Source organism: Athene noctua, chromosome 27, assembly GCF_965140245.1.
Source record: "Athene noctua chromosome 27, bAthNoc1.hap1.1, whole genome shotgun sequence".
Taxonomy (NCBI): domain Eukaryota; kingdom Metazoa; phylum Chordata; class Aves; order Strigiformes; family Strigidae; genus Athene; species Athene noctua.
Genome location: NC_134063.1, coordinates 6,037,882 through 6,062,774, shown reverse-complemented (window position 1 = coordinate 6,062,774; position 24,893 = coordinate 6,037,882). Strand labels below are relative to the sequence as shown.

Sequence of the window (24,893 nt, the reverse complement as noted above, 5' to 3'; positions counted from 1 at the left end):
GCTGGCTCAGGGCACATGTGAATCAAGCCCATCTGCAGCGAAAGGCTGAGAAGAGCTTGTGAAGTGGCAGCTGTGACGAGGCGGCAGCTGACCCTGCTCATTCGGCCTCCCAAGGCGATGGGGCAGCCCAGCCCACACTGATCCCTCTTTAAAATACCTACATCCCAAACAGAGATGGTGCAAGCTCAGCATTCAGGAAGCCCACGTGAGTTATCAACTCAACAAAAATACACAGCTCACCTCTAGGAAAACAGCCCACTCATCATAAGCTGGGGAGAGCTACCTCTCTGCCCTAATGTTCACTGACCTTTGCTTTCAGGCCTTGACACCAAAATCCAAACAGATAATAAGGGAATATTCCAGCCCACACACAGCCCTGACAGAGCCTCTCACTTTGCTTCTGATCTCTTGCCCTTTCTCTGAGCTTCCCCCTACCCCATCTGCTTCCTCCTGCCCCAGCACCTGCCTTGAAGCACTCAGTGGGTCTCGCAATCTGGAGAGATGTGTCACCCATCTCTCGAGGCTAACCTCCCAGTGTTTATTCTTGCTGTCACAACACCTTCGCGTGTCCTCATTCAATCTGAGAAAGAAATGTTCCCTGTAATAACACACAGTTGGGCCAAGAGCAGGGCACCAGGACGGCTAACAGGTAACACAACGTGCAGGTTGGGTAGCGAGGTCTGGGCGGTCACCAAAGAAAGGAGAACAACACGGTGTGAAGGTCACCTTCCTCTGGGGACAGTATTTTTTCTCACCTTCCTCTGGGGACAGTATCTTTCCAGGGGCCCCAGGGGGACACGGCTCATTGGGGAGTTTGCCTTTTGGATTTCTGCTGGGCCTCTGGACTTGCGTGTGAACTCCTCTTTCTGCTGGGTCCTGAAGAGGTTTTGCGCCCTCCAGGGTAGCCCCAGGTGTGAGCATTTGATCTGAGGAGAGAGAAAAGCTTTCAGCACACGGAGCAGGGGAAGAGGCAGGTGGTAATGTGGAACCTGGCAGCCCCTACATCTGAGGGCTCACACCCCTGGGCAGCTGCAGTCTGTGCCAGCCTGCATCCTCTCTCTCTGGCAGGTGCACAGAGTGGTGCAAAGAGATGTTTACCCTGGCTGGACACCTCTAGCCATGCCAGTCTTCCTGCTTTGATCCTCTGTGAGGGACCAGAATCACCTTCCCCCTCCCCACAATGCTTCTTGGCTTAGGGATTTGGTTCCCTGTTCTTCCTCTCCCTTCCAAGATTTTTCTCAGCTATGACTCTGCTCCCCACAGATCATTGACTTGAGCCTGGAGGCAGACAGGATCTGACACATGGCTGTCCTGTCTCAAGTAGCTCAAGAGCACACACTAAAACTGATGATGTTAATGGGGAGGCTACAGCTTTGCTTGGTATAATCCCGCTTCCCCAAGCCACCCCGTGGTAAATCCAAGCCCATTAAGGCTGTACCTGCTGTAGCATGTCTTCGGAGAGTCGTTGTTTCTGCTGTCTGTGTGGAACCAGCATGGCCTGCGTGGTTGTGACCAAACTTTCATCTGCCGACAGGTGGAACTGAAATAAAAATTAAATTCAAGCCAGCAAATTAGGAGGCAGCATCAGAAAAGCTTTGCAGTTTGACTTGCAGTCACAGAGCTGCATGCATTTCCATTAACGAGAGGAAAAGCCAGGCTTTGCCGTCAGCATTTTGCCGAAAACCTTTGCCCAGACAGAAAACAATTCTCAGGGTGAGGAGGCAAATGAAGAAACTCACATGGCAGTTACAGGAATATCACTCCATATGCTAGTTCTGGAGCTGGTCCAGAAGCTTGGGGCCAAGGAAAAGATCGATTCAGCTATGATCTGTTCCACATTTAGTAAAACAAATGGCTTAGAAACAGATACATGGCATGAAGGGACCTCTCTCTTAGCTGCAGAGTACTGGCCATCAGAAACAGGAGGCAACGTCAGAGGAGGATTTTCTTAATGCCTTCCATGACCAGCTCTAACCACATCCCTTCCTGAGGTTGCATAAGCACAGCTTTTGATTGAAATCCTCTCCTTCCTCCCAAATACGAATGCAAAACAACTTCTAAAAACAAATGTAGCAAGGGAGGAAGTTCGAGCCGCTGGTTCACGTCCCAGAAAATCTTTCACGTCGCCTGAACACGCTGAACGTTGCTGCGTGATGGCAGTGAGTGCCTATGGCCGGCACAGGCATCAGCGTGGCGAGGGAGATGGCACTTGGGGAGGTGAAATCCCTCCTGAGATTAGGAGCCGCTGTGGGAACCAGCAGCAGCAGGCACGGGGCTGAGCACAGCTGTCCTGCGTGGGTTTGGGGTAACAGTCCCATTTTCCTGAAGACCTGCTGCTGCATTGGTGCCTTCCTGCCATCTCCAACCCGTGATGTCTGAGCTGCCTCCTTTCCCAGAGCCCCGGGCACTGCTGCCCCTCACCCAGAGCCAGGAGAAGAACCTCGGCGGGCACCCCAAGGGTCTGAGCGACGCGGCCTTATTGTGGTAGTGGAAGGGGATGTGGCTCCCGCGGTGGCTCCTGCTGTCTGCCATCACCCTCTGGCTCCGGAGGGCGGCTCATAGGCTGCCTGCTGCATTGCACTGAAGAAACAGGAGCCTGAACACTCATCCCCCAGGCAGAGGTGGCTTTGATGTTTCTGAAGTAGCAAGTCAGGTTCCGTGTGAGGTTCTACCTGCCAGTCTGGAGAACACAAGAGCTGCTTTAACAGAAAGAGGCGGTAGCTGGGAAAGGCACATCACACCCTGCACAGCCCCGAGTCCAGCACTGCCACACGCTGTGGGGAGAAGGGACAACCACATCGGCTGTAGGTGCCAGAGCAGCGTACGTAAAAGAAAAGAGGGTCCCCACCAGAGAAACATCTGCACAGCAAAGCTGGGAACAGACCTCTGGGTAGGAAGAGCTGTGTCATAGTGGTTCTTACCAACGCTTGGTTTCTCTCAGGGTCTTCATCACCTCTGGGGATGGATGAGGCATATTTGTTGGGATGAACAATAGTTACAGGCTCTGGTGAAAGCAAAAGTGAAGGACGTCAGAGCACTCTGGTCTCTGAACAATCTTTAGCTACAGCAGCTTCTCCTCCTGCAGTAGAGCACAGGAATGAATTCAGCGATTTATCCTGCCAGGGAAGTGGAGCGAGAATGAACCTGGGCCTCATGGTGATGACACTGATGCTGAGTATGTAAAAACTATAAAACATTCAAAATATATAATTATATATCATATGAATGCGTTATATCTTTATCTATAAGTACATCACTAAAAGCAACGGATAAAACCTACTGCTCAGCTCGTTATAAACCTCAGTAGTGGTCCGTACACGTTGCCTCTGTGTCACAGACTCCCCCTGCCTAGATCGTGCACTGGGATGAGCTCTGATGTCGAGGTGGAGAATCGGGTGCAACCGTCTCCCAGCTGCGTGTTCGTGCAGTCGATCTGGGAGGCAGCACGTTCCTTGTCACAGACTCTGCGAGATACCAGATAGGAGCAGCGTTCATCAGAAAGAACAGTTCCTGGAGATGCCCATCAGGCTCTCCTGCTGATACCTGGTGTCCTCTTGTCTGGGGCACTGTAGGCACTTTTCTGCTCGCACAAAGATCCACTGCTTCTGGGATCCCCAAATTTAATAGTAGACGTGTGCGGAAGGGAAGCCAAGAGAGCTACAGAACAGCCACTTAAAGCATAATCCCTTTGTTTCCCCTCTGTGTCTCTCCATCCATCTGTTTTTCACTGGCACAGATCCCGCCCCTTTCAGGACAGAATTCAACATGGGAACGTGCTGCCCTTTAGCCGTGTCTTGGTCCTCCCCAAAATCATGCTGTTACCTTTTCACTCAGCTTGGCGGGTGTACTCTGTTCACCCTTAAACTGTGCTTGATAAGAAGTGTGATAACAGGACTGTCCATCTCCTTTAATAGTAGGAACTCATCCTGCCAAACAGCCAGAAGGGGAAACGAATGGTGTTATTTCTAAAAACACTTTATTTACCCTTGAAAGGAAATATTAATGATATTGAAGCTGCAATCTCGAGGCAGTTGCTCTTTTAGCATTTTAGTACCACTGAATCCATTTCGTGTAATGAAATGGCAAAGCAGTTGACACCAGATTGTGGTAAGGTGAGCTGCAACGCTCCAGAACATGGATGAGGTGCATCAGAAGCGTGAAAACTCCAGCATGTGGGGATACAGCAAGTGGAAAGGCAGCTGGAAAGGGTGCGCAGCAGAAGCTTGGTGAGTGGCTCTGGTTAGTGCTGTTAACCTGTTTGATGAGCATCAGATTGATTGACTCCGCTCTAAAAAGAGAAAGCAAAATATCCAAATAGTTCTAACAGCTTTAATTGCTTGCAGCACGACTCTGAGCCAAGCCACTGAACCCCCTGGACTGTGGGGAAGGTCTGTTGGGGATGGACGGGTCTGTAAAACAGCTCACCCCTGTGTGAGTGCCGTGGCCTGGTAGGGGGCTGGATCTCCCGTGTCGGGTACGAGAAGGTGTAGATGGATGGAGGGAGCCTTATTTTCTGTCACCACATGGAATGTTATCCTTCCATTTCTTGGCTGTGGGCAGGGGGGTCTCTGAAGGGGGGTGTGGGGACAGGGGAAGCTCTCCCTCGTCCCTGAGGTGAGGCCATGGATGTGGGGGTCTGTGTGCACGTAGACATGCGACTCTAGGGGAGCACCTGGGGCCACCGGTTGCAGGGGCCTCTCTGGAAACGCCAGCCGAGTTTCCGAGGAGGTTTCCCCGCCATCACCCCCAGCCAAGCCCAGCCCCTGCCCACGGCGGGGCCGGCGCCGGCCTGTAAACCCCCCAGAACGGGGAGAACTGGGCGTGAGAAAATGGCTGAGAGGCGCTTCCCGGCGGAAGTGGGAGGCCTTTAGGAAGGGAAGGGCCGTCAGGGCGGCCGGGATGGCCGGCACCGCGCCGCCCGCCATCGCCGAGGCGGCGGGAGGCCCGGGCCGGGCTTCGGCAGCCACCGGGCCGCGTCGCCATAGCGACGGCTCCGCCACCTTCCCGGCGAGCCCCGCGCCCGCTTCCGGCGAGCCGCGTGTCCCGCCCCCCTGACGTCACATCCGGGAAGCGTTGCCATGGCGGCGGGCGCCCTCAGCGGCCTGGTGGCTGTGCTGGAGACCTACCGCGGCCGCGACCGGGTGGTGAGTGGCGGGAGCGGCCCGGCGGGGCCCTGCCCTGCCGGTGCGGTCGGGCCCTCACCGGGCTGTGCCTCCGCAGGTCCGTGCGCTCTGCTATGGCTGTCAGCTGGCGGGCGGGGCGCTGGCCGGGCCGCAGGCCTCGCCGTCCGGGCTGCCCGGGAGCCTCCTGGCCGTGTCGGCCCAGCTGAGCGCCTGCCGCACGGCCCTGCGGCTCTTCGACGACTTCGCCATGCTCAGCTACAGCTACGCCTACGGGCTGGGCCCCAAGGTGAGCGTGGGGCACGGGGAGCACCGGCAGCCTCCCCGGCCACGCCGCAGGCTCCAAGGCGTGTCCCCCGTGCTCCCCGCAGGACGAGGACAGCCTGGTGCGGGGGCTGTCGGTGCTCTGCAACCTGGCCAGCCAGCTCTACTACCCCTGCGAGCACGTGGCGTGGGCGGCTGACGCCGGCATTGTCCCTGTCGGCTCTCGGAAGTGGTGGACTCTGAGCACGACGCTCTGGGCCGTGTCCCTGCTCCTGGGCATCCTGCGGTAAGGCTGGCCGGGGTGCTGCAATCTGCCGTGGGAAGGAGACGGGCAGGGAAGGAATTCCCTGTAATCGGGCTAAAATGAAAGATCCTCTCAGCTGCAGAAGGGTGCTTTTCCTCATGGATGCAGTTAATGCTAGAGATAAAAAACCCTCCCCCTTGATGCTACAGGAGAAATAACTCTGTTGTCTTGTTTTCAGATCCCTGAGGATCTTGTTCCAGTTAAGAAGAAAGCTGAGGCAGCACAAGCGGTATGACTGGGGGATGTGGGGTAGGGGAGAACTTTGTAGAGTCGGGCTGATGGTTGGACTCGATGATCCCGAGGGTCTTTTCCAACCTGAATGATTCTGTGATTCTGTGACTTCCCTCCTTGGCTATAGATCTAATTTAATCCAAATATATCTGTTCTCATTTGTGAGCTCTCACTGATTATTATTCCATTATGGGCTATCGCTAATGTTACTTTTGCTTCCAACAGTACATCATCTCCTCAGAGTCAAAAGGAAATGAAAGCCCAAGTGAAGGCTGAAGTCTTGAGCATCCTCACGGACGCAGCAGATCTCGCCAACGCAATCCACTGGCTGCCTCCGGGATTTCTTTGGGCTGGACGTTTTCCTCCATGGTTAGTAGGGCTCCTGGGGACCATATCTTCCCTGACTGGTATCTACCAAGGATCTAGAAAAGGAAATTCTGAAGCTGTATAAAACATAATTAAGCTTCAAGAGCCAAATTTTTACATGGCAAAAATACCTTTAGTGAGGCAGGGTGTATTTTAACTTTCCTGGGTGTCAGTGGTTGTAATTTCACGCATCCTGTAATTGGGACTGTAGTCAAGATGTCTATTACAGAGAGGATTGTTTGAGTTAACAATTTTATCACTCTTCCTCAGAGAAATCTTTCAGGCGAATCCTCTGAAAATCAAGAAATCTTCTAGGATTGGTAAAATAGAGGGGAAAAAAATTCAGTTCCTTCCTTCCTTCCGCTGTCCCAAAAGACAAATGCAATCCTCCGGTGTTCGCTGTCACTTAAAAGAGCACAAAGTCAGCATTAGGTGGAGAAACGGCCACAGTTCTGTCACACAAAACTCCCGAGGGATGGGTCCTGTGAATTTGAGCTCCGGACTCTGTGCTTGGTGCCTCACCTAAACCAGGGAGGTGACCGGTATCGTGGAAACTTCTCCATCAGATATTTTAGTGTTCGAACCCGGAGCAGGTACCTCAAAGTGCAAAGAGGAGCAAACGGTTATTTTGTTTGTGACGGTTGTGTTTCATTCGAGGCGAGAGGGGGAGGAAATAGCAACTGTCAGCAGTGCCTCGCGAGGCTCTCTTCTAGTCTGTCTTGCTCCTTTTAAGGAGAAATACTGGAAATTGAGACTTCCCGGGTAAATGAGAAGCAGCACTGAGCCTCCAGCTGTGCCTTTACGGAAAGCCACCGGGTGGAGCTCTTCCACCAGGCTCTGGCAGCAGCCAATGCACTTTTTTTTTTTAAAAAAAAAAAACAGCAGCAAATGTATTAATCACCTTTCAAAGGACCAATCAAACCAATGCCAAGATGAGTTTTACGGTTGTATTTCTAGGCAGTGCCAAGAATAAACGAGGTGAATGCTTCAAAGGTGGCCTTGAGTGATCATTCCTTCTGATAACTGGGCAAATGTTCTTTGTCTGCTTCTAGAAAGCTCCAAACAGCGCAGAGGCGACAGAAAACCTTTGTGCTGCGTTAGCTGCAGCTCCCCATCTGTTACCAGCCTTCCTTCTCCCGAAATAATTCAGAGCACCTGACTAACTGTCATGGAAATGCTTCTTTTGAAAAGGGTTCTGCTTAGTCTGCGTGGTGCTCGTGCTCCCCGCAGCGCAGTACGGCACACGCTGCATTTCCTGGAGGTTTTGTTGTTGTTTTCGGCACTGACAGGGGAAACTATCTCCTGCCTGTGGTCAAAGAGCAGCGCGAGGCCTTGATACTCTTTATCCTTCGCCCTGTCCTTGCTGTTTTTCTGGACCTTCACCCCATAAAGGGCCCCAGAAGACGCCTCCCTGACTGCGCTCTCAGAATTTGGTGTCAGATTTACAGGTTTTGGTACAACTCGGAGTGTAGGCAGGTGTTATCTGGAAGAGACTATTTGTTTTTCCTCTACTCCTGCTGCAGGTCTTGTGCCTGTCACCACTGCCCAGCCCTATCACTGTAATTTAGTGTTTTTTTAAGAAGAAATCGGGTTTATCTCTTTGTATTCTTAACCTCGTTAAACCATTCCTTCAAAACACCCTCTCCTGCACAGCGTGGGACAAGGTGTAACTATATATATTTAAAAATACAGATTTTTTTTTTTATATATAACTATATCTATTTTACAAACCACCTACACACAGCTCTGCTGCCAAATTATTCAAACCCTAAACCACACTTTTAACGTAGAGAAAGGACGCTGTAAACCGATCTAAGTGCGTCCACTTCATCCCATTCCTCATCGAGTGATTTAATTTAAATCACAGCCAGCGAGGCTCGGGACAAACTGAAACGTGCAAAGATACAGCAAAATCTGCTCATTCAGAATTTCTGAAATTTTTCTGTGGAGTCGTTTTAGTCCCTGCTGACACACAATATTTAAGCACTGACGGTGGCTGTTGACCGTCCAGGGCAGCACTTGCTCTTTTTTAACACAAGACCCGGTGCAGGCAGACCCCATCCTCCCCAAACCTGCTTTTATTTTTTGTTGTTGCTGTTTTTTCTCTTTTCTGCTGCGGCCATCAGCCCAACTCAGCTCCTGCTTTACCCCACGAAGGAAAACATTTGCTGAGCAGGGATGGTTTGTTGAGGCCGTGACCTCCCTTTGTCAGCAAGCCGGGATCAGCTGAGCTGCTGAATCCAGCCCAGAGCCTCGGTTCCTGCCTTGACGGCCGCTTTATGGCGGGGCGGCCCCACCGCCAAAGCTCCAGCCGGGCTTTGTGACTTCGCCGTTCCCGCTGCCGGTGCCGAGGCCTCGCTGCGGGAGGGATGAGACGCTCCAGCCCCGGGAGCGCTGCCCCGGTGGGGTGGGGGACACAGAGACACAGAGACACAGACACACACAGAGAGACACAGAGACACACACAGACACACACAGAGACACACACACACACACACACAGACAGACATACACACAGACAGACACAGACACACACTCTCACACAGACACACAAAGACAGACAGACACACACACACACTCTCACACTCACACAGACACACACTCACACACACACTCTCACACTCAAACACACACACTCACACACACACAGCCACACACACACACACAGAGACACCGACACTCACACACACACACACTCACACACACACACACTCACACACACACACACTCACACACACACAGCCACACACACACACACAGAGACACCGACACTCACACACACACACACTCACACACACACACACTCACACACACACACACACTCACACACACACACACACACACACACACACAGACACACAGCCCCGCTGCCTCCGGGCAGGGAGGGGTTAACCGGCGGCGCATGCGCACTGCCGGGCCGCGGCTCCCATTCACAAAAGCCCGGGAGGAGCGCGCTGATTGGCTGCCCGGCCGCGGGGGGGGGCGTGGCCGGCGGCGCGGGGGCCACGCGGCGGGGCAGCGCGGGCAGCGCCGGCAGCGACCCCCCCGCACCCTCCTGCCGGGACCCGGCGGGCCGCGCCCCTGCCCTCGCACCGCCGTTCGGGCCGGGACCGCCCGGAGCCCCCGTTACCGGGTTCGCTGGGCGAGCCCCGCCCGCTGCGGGACGCTCCCCCCGAGCTTCCCTTCGCCGTGGGCCGGGCACCGCGCTGCCAGCGCACCCCCGCCGGTCCCGGTCCCCGGTGAGCGCGCTGCCGGGCTCTCCCCGCTGCCTTTGCGGTTTTCCCTCGGCGAGCAGGCTCAGTGCCATGTCGGTCAGCAGCCACGAGAACCGGAAATCTCGCTCGAGCTCCGGCTCCATGAACATCCACCTTTTCCACAAACCGGGCCACGCCGACAGCCTCCTCACCCACCTCAACCTGCTCCGCAAGCGGCGCCTCTTCACCGACGCCGTGCTGCGGGCCGGGAACCAGACCTTCCACTGCCACCGCGCCGTCCTGGCCTCCTGCAGCCGGTACTTCGACGCCATGTTCAGCGGGGGCCTGAAGGAGAGCAGAGACGCCGAAGTCAACTTCCACGACTCCCTCCACCCCGAGGTGCTGGAGCTGCTGCTGGATTACGCCTACTCGGCCCGGGTGCTGATTAACGAGGAGAACGCGGAGTCTTTGCTGGAGGCTGGGGACATGCTGCAGTTTCAGGACATTCGGGACGCTTCGGCTGACTTTCTGGAGAAGAATCTCTACCCTGGGAATTGTTTGAACATGTTGCTGCTGTCCGATGCCCACTGCTGCGAGCGCCTGCTGGAGCTGTCCTGGAGGATGGCGTTGGCCAACTTCACCTCGCTCTGCAAGACCGAAGATTTCCTCCGCCTGCCCAAAGACAAGCTGCTGGAGCTGGTGGAGAGCGAAGAGCTGGAGGTAGAGGATGAGACGTTGGTCTACGAAGCTGTTATAGGTTGGATCCGGTACGATTTGCCCCGACGCCACGAAGTTCTGCCCGAGCTGCTGCGTTCTGTCCGCTTGGCCCTTCTGCCCGAGTCCTACCTGCGGAAGCAAGTGGCCTGCGAGAAGCTGGTGACCAGCCACAAGCTGGGGGAGGAGATCGTGGCCGACGCCGTACGATGCAAAATGAAGATCCTGCAAAACGATGGTCTGGTGACGGGGTGCTGTGCCCGACCCCGCAAGGTCAGCCAGGCCCTGCTGCTGCTCGGTGGCCAGACCTTCATGTGTGACAAGATTTACATGCTGGATCACAAAACCAGCGAGATCATCCCTCGTGCTGACATCCCGAGCCCTCGGAAAGAGTGCAGCGCCTGCGCCATCGGCTGCAAAGTGTACATCACCGGCGGGAAAGGCTCCGAGAACGGCGCTTCCAAAGACGTCTGGGTTTACGACACCCTCCACGACGAGTGGGCGAAAGCTGCTCCCATGCTGGTGGCGCGGTTTGGCCACGGCTCCGCTGAGCTGGACCACTGTCTGTACGTGGTGGGGGGTCACACGGCCGTGAGCGGCGCCTTCCCGGCCTCTCCCTCCGTCTCTCTGAAGCAAGTCGAACACTACGACCCGCAGTTGGACAAATGGTCCTTGGTGGCTCCTCTCCGAGAAGGCGTAAGCAACGCCGCCGTGGTGGGAGCCAAGATGAAGCTCTTTGTTTTCGGGGGCACCAGCGCCAACCAGGAGAAGCTGCCCAAGGTGCAGTGCTTCGACCCCTGCCAGAACCGCTGGACGGTGCCCGCCAGCTGCCCCCAGCCCTGGCGCTACACGGCCGCCGCCGTGGTGGGCAGCCACATCATTGTCATCGGGGGGGACACGGAGTTCTCCGCCAGCTCTGCTTACCGCTTCCACAGTGACACCTTCCAGTGGTCCAAATTTGGGGACGTCACCGCGAAGCGCATCAGCTGCCGTGCTGTTACGTCGGGTAACAGACTCTACGTGGTGGGGGGCTACTGCGGGGCTCAGCGCTGCAAAACGCTGGACTGTTACGACCCATCATCCGACACCTGGAGCAGCGTCACGACGGTGCCTTATTCCCTCATCCCCACTGCCTTCGTCAGCACCTGGAAGTACCTCTCTGCCTGAGTCATGGTGTGCCGAAGAAACTGGGAGGTAAATAGTTGGGGGTCAACCCAGAGCTCCTCTACGTAACTTTGCGCTGCACAAGGGTTAAACCCTGAGGGGTGTGTGGATCTGGAGTTGTCCTAGTGAGCACCAGGGCCAGAAATGTGCTTCCAGGCTGGTAGTTTGGGAGCTAAAACCCTGCAGGAGAGAGGGATCCGTCTCCTTAGGTGCTGAAATGCTGCGGGGAGAAGATTAGTATAAATAACGAGACGCTTAACCTGGCATCCGAGCCCTTCCACTGAGCCTTGGCCTATGCAAAGATTTTGGGGAATGCTCTCTGCCAGGAGGATTGGGTGTCGTTCCCGGTACAGAAAGCGCGTGGGGTCGGTCATTATGTTAAGAGGGAGACTGGCTGCAGGAGCTGGGGGAGACCCCGCCATGCCATGGGGGCCTGGCTGCTGCTTTTAGCACAGCCGCCTCCTCCCGGTGCCACCGTTAATCTGCTTGTGGCACCCGAATGTCTTGTGGGATGTGAGGGATGTGAGCTGGTGCCAGGACAGGATTACAGCTGGGATTTAGTCCTAGAATGGTTGGTAATTGCATTTGTAAGACAAGCCCTGTCTACATACAAACACGGGGTTTCTCCGCTTCTAATTATTCTCTGGTGTCCCTTTCATGCCATTTCTTTCCTGTTACACAGCAATTAACTTTTTAGAAATTTGCAGCTGGAATGAAACCTTTCTAAAGGCTCTTGGCAGAAAAGATGCCACTGAATCACAGATCCCTGCAGGTTTTTTTTTTTTCTTTTCCCCTTACAAGAGATAAACCACCCAAATGGACTTGTTTAATGTAATAAAATAGCCTGCAATACCTAGAGAAAATTCCTGATGTAGGGGAAAACACGCAGCAGTCGCTCCGTGATAAGAGCGTTGGGGGTTTTGAGGCCTGGGGAGTTTTCTTCTGATCTCACCGTTATCTCCTTCTGCTTTACAGGCTGCACACCTGATTTTGCCAGTGTCTCACCTCACTGAGGACCCAGCCCAAAGACACGGGCAGAAGGAGAGTCTCCTCCCACCACGGGAGCCTGTGATCTGGGTGCCAGCCCCGGTGCTCAGCAGGGCCCACGGCTCCATGGCTTTGGCTTCAAACCGCTTCTGTAAATCCCCTTCGTTCAGACCAGGGCGGGGATGGGGGGACCTCCTTGGGCTGGCAGCTTGGGCTGTCCCTTGGAGATGGTAAAAGGTTTCCAAGTTTTCTCCTAACTCGTGTGATCTCAGAGCAGGAACCAGAGGAATATTTTTTACTTCTTTCACTGATTATTTTGTTTTTAAGTGATATTTACCGCAAAGGAAGCTCCTAAGTAACCAGCAGGACTGTGCTGCTGTCTGCTGTGACTTGGAATGCCAGCAGCACCAGAGGCAGTTGCCTGAAATGCCTTAACACGTGACAGTACTTTGCCCATGGGCTAGTTCTGTACATTATTACCATTATTTTTTTTTTTTATATACAGGAGTTGTGTGTGTTTATTACTCAGCCTGGAGCTGCTTCAATAAATCTGAATAAAATCCACCGTGTCCCTTGACTGTTCTGTGTGCTTAAGCTGCAAGTTTTCCCAGCCCACACCTGGACTAATATTTAGCAAAATAGCAAAGAGTAATCCCTGTTTATGATTCCAAACGTTCATCGGCTGGAGAGGGCTCAGATCTTCCCATAGCTTTGTAACATGGGACTTAGGAAAGCTCAGGTCCTGTACTGCCTTCCAGCTTTGAAGGACACACCGATCTATTTTAAAACTATTTTAAAATTAAGCTATTCTCTGCCCTTACCCTGGTCATTTTTGCAGAGCTGGGTTTCCTCCCTGCGAAAAAGAATGGAGGAAAGTGCTGCCACATCTCTCCCCGAGGGCTGGGTGCTCCGGGCCCTGCTGCAGGTGCTGGTGGGGGCAGCGGTTGGGAAGGAAAAGCTGTTCGGGGTGGGAGGTGCGGGACAGGAATCAGCACGGTCAGAGGAAACAGGCATCGAAGGTGCAACCAACTGTCTCACCACAGAAGCATGGTTTGGGTGTGATCCATTATTCAATTTCAGAGTTAAATAAATCAATGTCACAACCCTTCCTAGCTGCTAGTATAGGCAAGAACTGGCAAGACTGGAAGGAAGCAAGCTGCCCTGCTGCTGGTGGCTGAAGCAGATAAACTGATTTAATTTCCATCCTGTTTTCTGATCTTCTGCCATTTTCAACCCCCAGGCTGAGCCTTTTTTCATTTACCCTTGTGCCGACTCTCCATCACTGGCTGAGCCCAAGGGGAGGTTTGTGCACCAGGGTGCAGGGACACGAGCCCAAAGCCAACCCGGAGCACCACAGGCGGCAGCAGCCGGAGCGTGGGGCAGCTCCCAGCTTGGCCACGCTTGCACACGCGGGAGGCAGGTGAGTTTGCAGCCCACGGAAAAGTCACAGCACAGGACACGGACTGGAAGCCTCTCCATCCCCGATAGATAGCGAGCAGGGAGCTGCTTCACCTTTATCATGGGTACAGCTATTCCTGAGGGTCGGACAAAGTCCAGCTTTGCTCAGCAAGTCCGAGGAGCGGAGGTTTCATTCATGGCTGTTCGAGCAGCAGCTGTTTTATTTATGCTGCCAAGCAATCGAGGTTGGCTCCCAGCCACATCCGCCTTTTGCACCAGGGACAAAGTTGCTTCTAGCAACGTGGGTCTGTCTGCCCCCTGCTCCCGGCGCTGGGGTGTTATCTGAGCCACCCTCAGGGCCCTTTCAGCCCAGGGAGCAAGTGGCCCTGCTGCTGACGCCTTTGTGAGGGTCTGGGAATTGTTTCTTCATTTCAAACTCCACTTAGAGCTCGCGGGGAAAACCGGCACTTCAAGCACACCTGGGCTTGGCTGCTCCGTGGTGGCTCCTCACTGCTGGCAACAAAGAGAGCCAGAGCTGCGCTTCATCGCCTTCATCCTCCTTCACCTGGCAGAAAGCCCCGTGCTGTCCCTCCAGCTCCACCTCCTCCTGGCAGGAACCAGCTCCCGGCACAGCGGGGAGCACCCCTGGGCAAAGTTAGACACCTTTTACTCTTGCTTGACTTCGTCCCAACAGACCTGTTTTCCCAGTTTGACATTTCCACGCATCGATCCACTTGGCTGCTTCAGCGCCCGGGCCAGAAGATTTAGTCCAACTGGGCTGCAGGTGAAGTTGCTTTAGGTGTTCATTTGGTTACCAGGAGAGAAATCCTCCTGAATTAATAGAATTCACTTAGAATCTTGACACGGCTCAAACCTAGGCCTCTCCTCCTAGCCCAGAACCCCACTTTGTGGCTGCACCCCTCCAGCTGCAGGAGCTGGCCCCCAGCCCACCGCTGGAAGAGGCACCACGTGTGGGCACCTTTAGGCTCAAAGCCCAAACAATCTGTGTGCCATCGCTCTCCCAGGCGATGCTCCTCTTCTCACACAAAGCCCACAAGCCACCACGGCCAGAGAAATACCACCTCAGCCTGACCCCCCTCCCTCCTGGCCCCAGGACAGCCAGCCTTGGTTTTAACACTTCTCATTTTTGTAGGTGCTCAGCAGCCCCTGTGGATGGCCAGTGATTGTTAATCACAAAAAAACCAGCACAGCATTAACTGAAAAATTCCCTTTTCTGGCTGAGATCGATACAGACCGTTCAAATACTCTGTAGAGCCCCCAGCACACGGCTAGCAAGGAAACAGAGTCCACACTGCTGTTACAGTGACAATTCATGGCGGCCCAGGAAAAACAAAGCACTAACGACACACGGTGTGATTTTTGTCCGTGACTTCAGAAGCTCTAGAAAGGAAAAAAAGGACATTACACATCTAGCTGTCTGAAATCCCCTGGAAGAGCTGCATATCGTGTCACTGACATCAGGAATAAAGCTCCTCAACGCTGGGTTTCGCAGTAACGAGGAGGCATTCCTTTATTCAGCCGGGGCCATGAGGGAATTGTTCCACCTAACCTGTCCACCGTCTGCTGCCTCGGCCAAAGCTTGGATCACTCTGTTAACACACATATGCATTAAATTTCTCAGAACTAATTATCATATCTACATTATCTACATATCTACAAGTCATTACACTCGGGTCTCCAAGGGGCTTCCACGGGGCCTTTGGCGGTCGTTAGTTCCGTGTGTGACAGTTCTTGATTACGCATCTAGTTCTGAGAGTTTTCTTAAGCACCAAGATACGGCTGCTTTGCTGAAATGGCACAAACTGTCCTTGCTGATTAAATTAGTGACTATCTTACAGCAATTAATCAGTCATCTGGGATGGCTTCAGGTCTGCGCCCCGTACAGTGAAAAGGCACCGACTCTGCTCTGCCGTGGGCGAGGCACAGTCCCAGTGCGGTGAGGATTTTTCGTGCCCCCGCGTACCGGAGCTCGGTGAGGAAGCGATCCCGGCCCTGTCTGAGCCTCTCCCGTGCGTGTGACACCGTCCCAGAGCCAGGGACCGTGCGTCGCACGCTCCAGCACTGCCAGCTCCCAGAGGGTTTGGCTTTTATCCTCTGCCAGATCCCACGGGCCCAGAAGCAGCAAACAATGTCGGCACCACACAAGGCCAGGCCCAACAGCCCCTGTCTCTGGAGCCTTGGGCCGGCCCCGGCGCTGGGATGAGAAATTAAACCGGATTCGAGTCACAGGGGTGAGGAAAGGGAGAGGCAGAAACCAGCACATTCCCACTGTCGGGCGCGCTGCGGAGCCAATATCCTTTGTGCATGTTCATCCTCAAGCATCTGGTCTGCCGATGAATCTCAGATGCACGTATGGGAACCATCAGCCCTGTCTCACCCACATGAAAGAGGAAGGTTTAGCATAAAGCTGGTCATTGCCTATGGCCTCCGAGTGATTCATCCAAATAGAAAGAATGTGGTTTGGGTTTCGGGTTAATTAGCTACAGATTTTCAAGGGAGACAAGGCAGGGCGGAGCTGCTGGAATACTGGTATGAGCAAGTTACCAGCTCTGAAGGCACCGCCACCCGTCCTGAAATCACACCCTTCTTGTGAAAAGCAGAGAACGTGTCTCACAGAGGAGCCACAGCGTTATCAGTGACACTGTCAGTCAAGGTGTTTGCCATCACCGAAGGAACCTCTGCCCTGCTGGCAAGAACCAGAGCACAACACAGAAACACCCCCACTCCTTTGAACACCGACGGCAGCAGCAGCAGCACCCAACTTCCAACAGATGCGAATTCTGCCCAAGATTTAAACTTGCCCCCGCTGAGCTCTGGGCTGCTGCAGTGGGGCAGTTCCCTGTGGGAATCTGTGCTGCAGGGATCCCTCTTGGCCACGTTAACCTGGGATCTCCCTGATCCTGGCTCTTCTGTCCCTGTAGAAACAATTCCTACGGGTCTGACACACGGTTATGGCTGCAGGAAAGTACAGTGCAATTAGAAAATAAAAATTAAACCCGCTGCTGTGGAAGCAGCTCCTTGTAACTTTGGTCCTAGACTGTCCCTCTCAGTTGTCCCCCATGAAATTACTGTGATTCCATCTCTTGCTGCTGAGAAATATTTAGAAATGGACGTGGAGTTACTCGCCCTGTGACAAAGCCGGTGAGGTTGGAAATCGCACAGAGGCAGTGACCTCCAGTGGCCACTGCAGCTCCGCTCCCTGGGAGCTGAGCAGAGCAGAAGCAGATGCAAGAAATCCTCTTAAACGTAGTACAAGCAAAAATTTCTACACACACACACACTTTAAAACTTCATCTGCTAACACATCAGTTCGTAACTTCTCATGAAGATCAAGTATTTTAAACGCTGGTGCACGTAGAAGTTTGATTATTTACATGCGTTGGAAAAAAGTAGAAAAACTTGTGTTTTTCCAATTGAGTTCCAGTTTGTGCCGCAACCCAGATGTCAACTGCACTTCAGAGACTGAAAAACACAGCCTGTATTCTACCAACTCGTGGACAGAAGGAACCTGGGTCCTTAGAGCTGCTTTGATCGACACAAAGACGTAGCGCGGCGCAAAGCGATTCCCAGACCGTGCCACTGGTGCTGTCACACCCACAACTGGCCGAGGGTTTTCCTCCGCTGGCTACAGCACAGGATCCTGATGATAAAAACCATACGTCTTCCTCAGAGAGCACTGACCTGCGTCTCAGTTCTCCCCCTCTCCGCCCAGTTTTGCATCTGTTCTAATCTCTAAAAATTATTCGAGGCCATGGCTTTTGGGGTAGCTTGTCAGTGTGCCACAAGTGGGGATTTCACCAGGAAACACAACTTGCTGAGTGTGGAGCTGGGAAGCTCTGCACCAGCCAGAGGCTATGGGATGGTGCTGGGAGCAAGGGCTGCCAAATTGGCACAAGCACTAGGGAGAAAGTTTCTATTTTTGTTATACTTGTTCCAAATGGGAACCGATACTGTCTGGGACAGAGCCAGGCATGTCTCAGGCTGGCACCGTGCAAACTACCTACAGGCTAATAGAAGCAAGTTTAAGCTCCCTCTCTCACTAGTGTGCTGAGTTCAGACATTTTGAGACCAGCTGGTTTGTTCCTCAGGTGCTCACCTCACGGGTAAGGTCTGCAGCTACTGGTGTTCTCCACCCAACACCTCCTGTGCTCTGACCCTTCCTCTGGAAAACAGGCAGAGTTTTGTTCCTATGGCACGTTATTTCTGTCCAGGGTAGAAAATGAGAAGCATGTGGGAAGTGGCTTCTGCTTTGATCTTCAGTTCAAATAGAAAATAATAAATAATTATATATATATATTAAGGCAGTCAGTTTTTAAATGTTTTTTTTTTTTTTTTTTTTATTGCTAGAAGTCGGTTTCAGTCCTATTGCAGCTCTGAAATCCTTCAGTGGAGAAACATTGCAATCATTGTAAAAATCATTTGGTGTGCTAAGATCAAGTTTACAATTAATTAAGAGTGCACAATTCAACAGAATATTAACATTTAACCATCAACTTTACAAATAAAATAGACTACAAAGATGCTGCTACTGCAGTATCAACAGTAAAGGAATTATTTACAATGTTTACACCCTAACAAAAAAAACAAAACCAAATGCTTCCCCAACAAAATGGTCAATTTAACCATGGACCATGATTATTTATTAAATCTTTACAGTGCAAGGTGGGCCTAGAAACCAGACCTAAGACTAAAGAGCATCAAGAAAGTTCACAGCTCTGAGTGAGATGCACGCAGTTACGCCAACAGGATCTACTTTCATGAGAGATTTCCTTCCAGGTACAAACAGAAATGGAATTTGAAATAAACTTTTCTAAAGTGCTCCAATTTCTTTCAGTACAAAAATATAAAAAACTGATTTATAAACATGGCACAAATGGTATGAACCAGAGCTCACACAAACGGTATCTGATGAATAACATGCAGATGGTAAATGATAAAGAGCCGCCAGTGGTTACAAAGATGTTGGGTCTGGCCTCGAAAGAGAGAGCAGGGGAAAAGGCTTTTCTTTTACCTATTCAGCAAGAGGGTCAGGCAAGGGTAGCACATGTGTAACCTGGTGTTAAGACGACTTTTTTTCTTCTTGTCAATGAGAGAACTGCTGGGGAAGACAACAAAACGCTCCAAATTCCCTTGCACAGGGGCACGACACACAGGGACTCCACCGAGCAGCACCGCGGAGCCTCAGCTCCTATTCTGCAGAGTTGAAAGTAGAAGTGAAACAAAATACGTATTTTTAACCCTTTCCCAGTTTAAGTTTCAACTTCCATTGGAAATGCAAATGGCAAACACCAAGTTCCATGTATGCAGGATCATCTGACTATTACTCAGAAAGACGAAGCTGTCCGCAAATTATTTAGAATGACTCCTACTTTTGCAGGAACGCTATTACCTTGATGAGCAAGCTTCTCTAGAAATACCAATTCTTCTGCCTCACACTGGGAAATGATTAGCGATCTCAATTTGTGGGACATGCCACAACTACAATCCACAGATAGCACAGCTCAAAACTCGGAAAGCGGTTACAGTACACACAGGGCAGATGTGCTCAGCGCTAGTGAACGTGGAGGGATCCTCAGTCTGGAACACAAAATTCCAGATGGGAAGGGAAAGAGGAGGCATCCTGTACACCAGAGTTAAAACTGAAAATCAGAACCATAGAAACAGCCTCTACGTTGCAACGTCACAATATTAAAAGGACAAACATGACAGTCATTTTAAGGCTGTGACACAAAGCAAAGAAGGCAGTTCAAAGCTCGTGCTGTAAATTTCCTCCACACCCCAGCTCAGAAAGAAGCCACAAGGCACCTGGGAGGCACAGAATTTTGAACTGTCTAATCCTCAGATATCACTTAAAAGGAAACATTTATCTGAAGTAATCAAAAAGTCAAATGGAAAGGATATTACTCAGAATCAATTAGCCCAGGACACAGCAGTTATTTTGCAATCTAATTTGCCTAGAAAAGTTATTTTTCTAGGAACGAGATTTGAGTAAAGAATCCAAAACTAGTTCACTCAACTGGAGTGATTTGATAACAATTTCACACCTTCAGTTTTGCAGAAGCGAAAAGATGACCCGTTATTCATTTAAAGAAAATCTTTCACTTGCTTCCCTCAGCCTTCTACAGATAACTCTATCATACTCTGGTATGGTAAACTGCACTAGCAAGGACGTGATCAAGCATTTGCTAATTCTGAAACCTTCTCCAGGCTGGGTATGGTACTAACAGGAAGCCACATGAAAACCTGGTATGGCACTTAAATTCTGACCCAGGAATTTAATTTAATTTAGCTGCAGTCTCTATTCAGGGTGAAAACAGTTTTCACAAAGCTAGCTGCAGCTAGACACGTGTACTGAGGACAGGTAACGACTTTTAAGGTAATTTCTCAGTTACAGATTGAAGACCCATATTCCACAGAGCTTCTGGGGTTGCTGAAGCAACAGCCTAGCTTGTAACAGTCCTGGGTCTGACAAGTTTGGATAAGTTCTAACAGCCAGAACTTATCCAAAGCACTGCTGACAACAAGTATGAAAACAAGTATGTTAAAGTTAAGACATTTAAAGAAATGAGACCTCGCTGCAGACTTTATTTTCTAGCTGTCACTGTTCTATATCTGAGTTTCTTCATTGCACAGAAAAAGAAAGTAGTCAAATGATCACCTTTAGTCCATAGAACACTCTGTCCCGTACTTTAGGACAGGCACAAAATTAAACCAAATAAATGTTTCCAAAAATTGTTTTCAAATACCCAGAGACACCCCTCTGGTTGAGGTGGTTTACTCCACTGGTATAACCTCACTTTTAGGCTAAAACTCCTAAAAACCTGGTACTTTAAGGCAATGGGGGCATAGTTTTCAGTAGGAGTGGCCCAAAGCACAGCACGAGGGGGAGACCACACTGTGCATTCTTGCTGCTTCACTGTATGTTTACAGGAGAAATTACAGGGCCATCAGAGACGACTGGAGTCAGTCCCGAAGAGCTGCTGGATCTCACACGCTGGCTTGATCAGAAGTTACATTGATTTTCAGAAGAATTCTCCTCCAACCTAGCTTTTAGGAATGCACAAAATTAATATAATGTAGAACTAGGTTCTAACCATCAACATCGTATCACAACAACGCAAAAAAATCACTATGTTCCCCATAGTGTTTCCTGCCAGTCTCACACTGATAATCTGTCAGTTCTGCAGTGCTGATGATTTAGCAAGCAGCCCTTCGGTATCAGTGAAGTGTGTCCAATTTCACAGCAATCATCTCTTGGGGGTGGGGGAGCATTTCCAGTCTGGTCACAAAACAGACGGTTTGTTGTTTCCTCTCACCGAACTCAGTGTCATTGCTTCAGGTTGATACCATTATCACTTAGCAAAGAACAGCCCCTCAAATCCAAGACCAATTCAGTATTTTGTAGCGTACCTTTCCCCTCGCACGCTCACCAGTAAATTTGGATTTTTGTTTCGTGTCTGAAGACAGTAACCCGAATTATCATCACGTGACAGCAAACTCTGTATCTTCTGCTGAAAATTTATAATGTTTCTTGCACTGTATCTACTGAAATAATTTTAGAACTTTCAAGCAAAGTGAAGTTACAGTCTTAGAGAACATTACTAACATCACACAGGGCCTGACCACTGAGACAGCAGGACTTGAGGAGACTGTGAAATTGCCATTTGATGCCGTTGCCAGGCGGCTGGATGGAGAACTGACCAGGCATTCCATCCACTGGTGCTAAAAATCACTTTAAGCCAGAGTTAAACGTATGAAAAAACTATTATCATTCACGTTCTCTAAGGTATTAACCCAAGTTTTTAAGCTCTGAGATACTGTTTTCTTTAATTTTGTAATAATACCCTCTAAACAATCTCTCTGCTGCACAATATGTCTGACTGCTCACATTCAACACACACGGGAATACACATCCGTAGGGGATGTGTGTAATGAAGAACAGAGTGAAGTAATACAATACAACAAAACGACTGTGCAAATTACTACAAAGGGAAATAATGCCTTTTGAGCAGAACACTTAATATGTCACCACCATTTCATGATTAAGAACTGACCCATTTAACAAGAGGTATCAAAGCTGGTTTAGCTGTAAGCAGCTAACCAACACAGGTTTAGCTAAGAGGTTGGGTTTTTTTTTTAAAAAAAAATTTTAAAATCAAACAGTTCTTATTCCCTTCATTCCAAACACAGTGCTGCAGAGAATCCTCTGCAGTAACAGCAGCTTTGATATCTTCTGGTACTCCAAGTCCCAACAAGTTAACAGACAAACAAAAAAGATGCAGAAAATTTAGGATTAAACACGACAATAAATTACTGCATTCCAACGCTTCTTATACACATCTTTAGCAAAGAACAAAATCCAAGTCTCTAAGTTCATTCTGAACCAACTCATGAGTTTTGCTCGGAAACCTGTGCTGCTCTCACCAGCGTGGAGAGCAACCCAACGTGTCCAAGGAGACGGGTATCCCGCTGCAAGCTGATGGCCAGTGAAATGTGCATTTAGTCCAGCTCTTCATTTACCACTGTACATCCTGACATGTCCAACCCTTCTCACGCCCAAGCAGGTGGAGCTCCTGACCCCCTGAAGACTCCCTTAAGCAGCTTACCTTCTCTCTTCCACCGTACCTGGCACTGAGCACGTGGCTCCACTGAATTCACTAAAACAGAGAGGCTGCTCTGGCTCCTCTGAATGGGTATCACAATGTCTGTCACGCCTGGCTGTAAGGAGACTGGCTTCCTAGTCAACTAGTTATCAACACACTGTTAGCATAATCCATTCCTGACCACGTACCTGTGAAAAAGGATTTAAAAATTCACAGCCATTTTGAGGCACACTACTAAAACTTTTTACATAAAAATCCGGGCGGTTCAACATCAACCATAACAATTTACATGATGGTGCCCACAAAGAGTGTACATTCTCCAAAAAGAACACATTACAACAAATGGCAACATTTTAATATGCTCTGAATTTATATATCTATGCCATATGTCAATACATTTCCATGTTTGGAGAATTTAAAAGCAAAATATTACTACTATGCCCTCATTCTGAGCTGCTGGCAGAGAAGCCAACAAAGTAGAACAGTAATCCTGGTCTGGTACTTGCTAGTAGGAATGGGGTGGAGATGAAGAGGAGAGAGACATCCATGTCATCATGTTTCTGTCACGTTGAATACTGAAGCCTGAGTTCTTAAAACAGTATGTTAGAAGATTAATCTTTAAATGGAAACAATTAGAAGAAAATGACATCTTCTTTGCTGGTATCATCTTGCACATTTAGCAGACTCGGCTGAGAGGTCACCGGGGTCTGAACGTGACCATTATTGGGCTTGAATAGGTTCACTGAGGCAGAGGAAAGTGCTTCCGGCTGAGCATCTGTAGGGCCATACAATTCTACGGAAAAAAAAAAAGGAAGACAACATATTCATGACACTGCACAGAGAGCCATATTCATGACACTACACAGACAGGCAAGTTGGTGATGACATACCTGGCTGGAACGCAGCGGCCTGGCTGCTGGGGAGGACTGGACTTGCTGATCGTCTGCCTCTCAGAACACCCTCCTCTCGTGCAACAAGCCTGGGGGGGAGTAGCTGCTTCTGATCAACAGATGCTAAAGAAAATATTTTACAAATTAGTATCTGAGGCTAGAAGTGCTTCACGGATTTCTGTTTCCCGCTGGGGCCCACAGTGCTGACACCTCTGCCTACCCGAGGAAGCTGCTGTAGCACAAGGAGCTGGTGCTTCTGTCACAAGTTACTTAAATCTTCTCTTCAGCTGTTTAGACCATGAATACTTTCTCTCTCCTCTTCCTTGAGGACTTTAATTCTGTTACTAGCAGCCCCTGACAACCACAGATTTAAAATCTAGTATTATACAGCCCAGCAGAGAAGAAAAAAAAAAAATATCTGTCCTTAGCATTCAATTAGCAATGGCTATCTGTGCTACTTTTAACACGCAGAACCGTGATGAACTTTTGTCTCTGCTCTCCATCTGTCTCGCAGCTGCTCAGCAGCAGAGGCCGTTGATTCTGGTGTTACAGCCCGTCAGTTGCTTCATTTCAACAATAAAAGCAATTCATGAAACGGTTACTCTGGATCCAAAGAACTACTCTCCGTGCACATTCCTTACCCATCACAAACCCCAAAGTCAATACCCAGTATTTTGCCTCTGGTACAGAAAGTCTTGTTCCGTTTTATTCCAAGATCTACATGTGGGCATAACAAGCATGCATCCCACTAATGCTCATGAGAGAATAGAGACCAATATCTTTGTGTTTTTTCTGGAAGTTATACGAAAGGTATAAAACACCATTAAGTACATTTCCACAGCAGAGAGCATTATGTAAGAGCGATTAAAAAGAAACTTGGGGGAGATGTGGTATTAGAGCTTTATTTTCCCATTTACCAACATTTGGTATTCAGGGTAAGAGGATATTAGGCTTCATTTATGTGCAAAAACATAAGCAAGTTTGCAACTGTACTAAACTTTAGACACAACAGAGACGGACTTTTCTACAGTGAGCAAAAGATTTTCCCCTTCCCCTCCCTAGACAGGTTTGGCCCTGAGTCTGCTATAGTAGCACAGGCCCAAGTGATGGGTAAACTTGCCAAGTCTGAATCCTACACAAAGCTAAAAAAGATCATTTTGTAACTTAAAATTATAGGTCATTCTCCTAAGCTGGCAGTAAGACTATTTTAAGCGGAAGAGAAAAAGTGGGTTTTCCTGTGCCTGTCATTGGCAAAGATCACTACTTTAGTACTCAGCAGTTAGCAGCAGAAATTACACTATGACAGGGTGATTTTATTTTTGCTCGCTTCTATTTCTGACAAAATTAGGCCTTTTCGACTCTACAACACGCACAGCATCTCAGTTCTGGCCAGGAAATCTGTATTCAGTGACTGACTTGTGCTAAGAAAGGTATTGCATCCTAGGTCATTGTAACTCTGGACAGAGAGTGAGAAAAGGTTAAGTCAGTCTCAAAACATTTCACTCATGCAGAACAAGATTGCCTTTTTTTTTTTTTTTTGCTATTTTCCCTTAACACTACACTTAGATGAGGAGAGTTTACATCCAGGTTTACAACCTCTCACCATCGTTCTGTCCCGTTGGGATTACAGAACTCCG

General features: G+C 50.2%; 4 protein-coding genes across 6 annotated transcripts in view; 2 read left to right on the top strand and 2 right to left on the bottom strand.

Annotated features, from left to right (window-relative positions):
- Window positions 1–619: 619 nt before the first annotated feature.
- On the bottom strand, window positions 620–5,076 carry SAXO5 (stabilizer of axonemal microtubules 5; the record flags this gene model as incomplete). Its single annotated transcript, XM_074927701.1, is given in 14 exon segments — window positions 620–926; window positions 1,439–1,517; window positions 2,471–2,549; window positions 2,552–2,680; window positions 2,885–3,004; window positions 3,349–3,473; window positions 3,552–3,648; window positions 3,834–3,926; window positions 4,426–4,515; window positions 4,518–4,551; window positions 4,554–4,773; window positions 4,775–4,853; window positions 4,856–4,943; window positions 4,945–5,076. Coding segments are annotated over 14 exon segments (1,569 nt in total), but the record flags the coding sequence as incomplete, so codon positions are not given.
- PEX11G (peroxisomal biogenesis factor 11 gamma) lies at window positions 5,070–7,255 on the top strand. Its single transcript, XM_074927987.1, has 5 exons — window positions 5,070–5,144; window positions 5,221–5,409; window positions 5,492–5,670; window positions 5,867–5,917; window positions 6,145–7,255. The coding sequence occupies exons 1-5, from the start codon at window positions 5,079–5,081 to the stop codon at window positions 6,368–6,370; spliced, it is 711 nt and encodes a 236-aa protein (XP_074784088.1). The 5' UTR covers window positions 5,070–5,078; the 3' UTR covers window positions 6,371–7,255.
- A 2,229-nt stretch (window positions 7,256–9,484) lies between these two features.
- Window positions 9,485–12,908, top strand: LOC141970913 (ectoderm-neural cortex protein 1-like). Its single transcript, XM_074927876.1, has 2 exons — window positions 9,485–11,387; window positions 12,333–12,908. Exon 1 carries the CDS (start codon window positions 9,591–9,593, stop codon window positions 11,358–11,360), a length of 1,770 nt encoding a protein of 589 aa, XP_074783977.1. The 5' UTR covers window positions 9,485–9,590; the 3' UTR covers window positions 11,361–11,387; window positions 12,333–12,908.
- A 7,425-nt stretch (window positions 12,909–20,333) lies between these two features.
- Window positions 20,334–24,893, bottom strand: part of ARHGEF18 (Rho/Rac guanine nucleotide exchange factor 18) — a 48,654-nt gene continuing 44,094 nt past the window's right edge. For all 3 annotated transcript variants that reach the window (XM_074927777.1, XM_074927779.1, XM_074927778.1), the window contains 2 exons: window positions 23,257–23,379; window positions 20,334–23,159 (listed from right to left, as the gene is read on the bottom strand). In XM_074927777.1, the coding sequence (XP_074783878.1) occupies window positions 22,999–23,159; window positions 23,257–23,379 (284 nt within the window). In that variant the 3' untranslated portion in view covers window positions 20,334–22,998. The remainder of the gene's footprint in view (window positions 23,160–23,256; window positions 23,380–24,893) is intronic.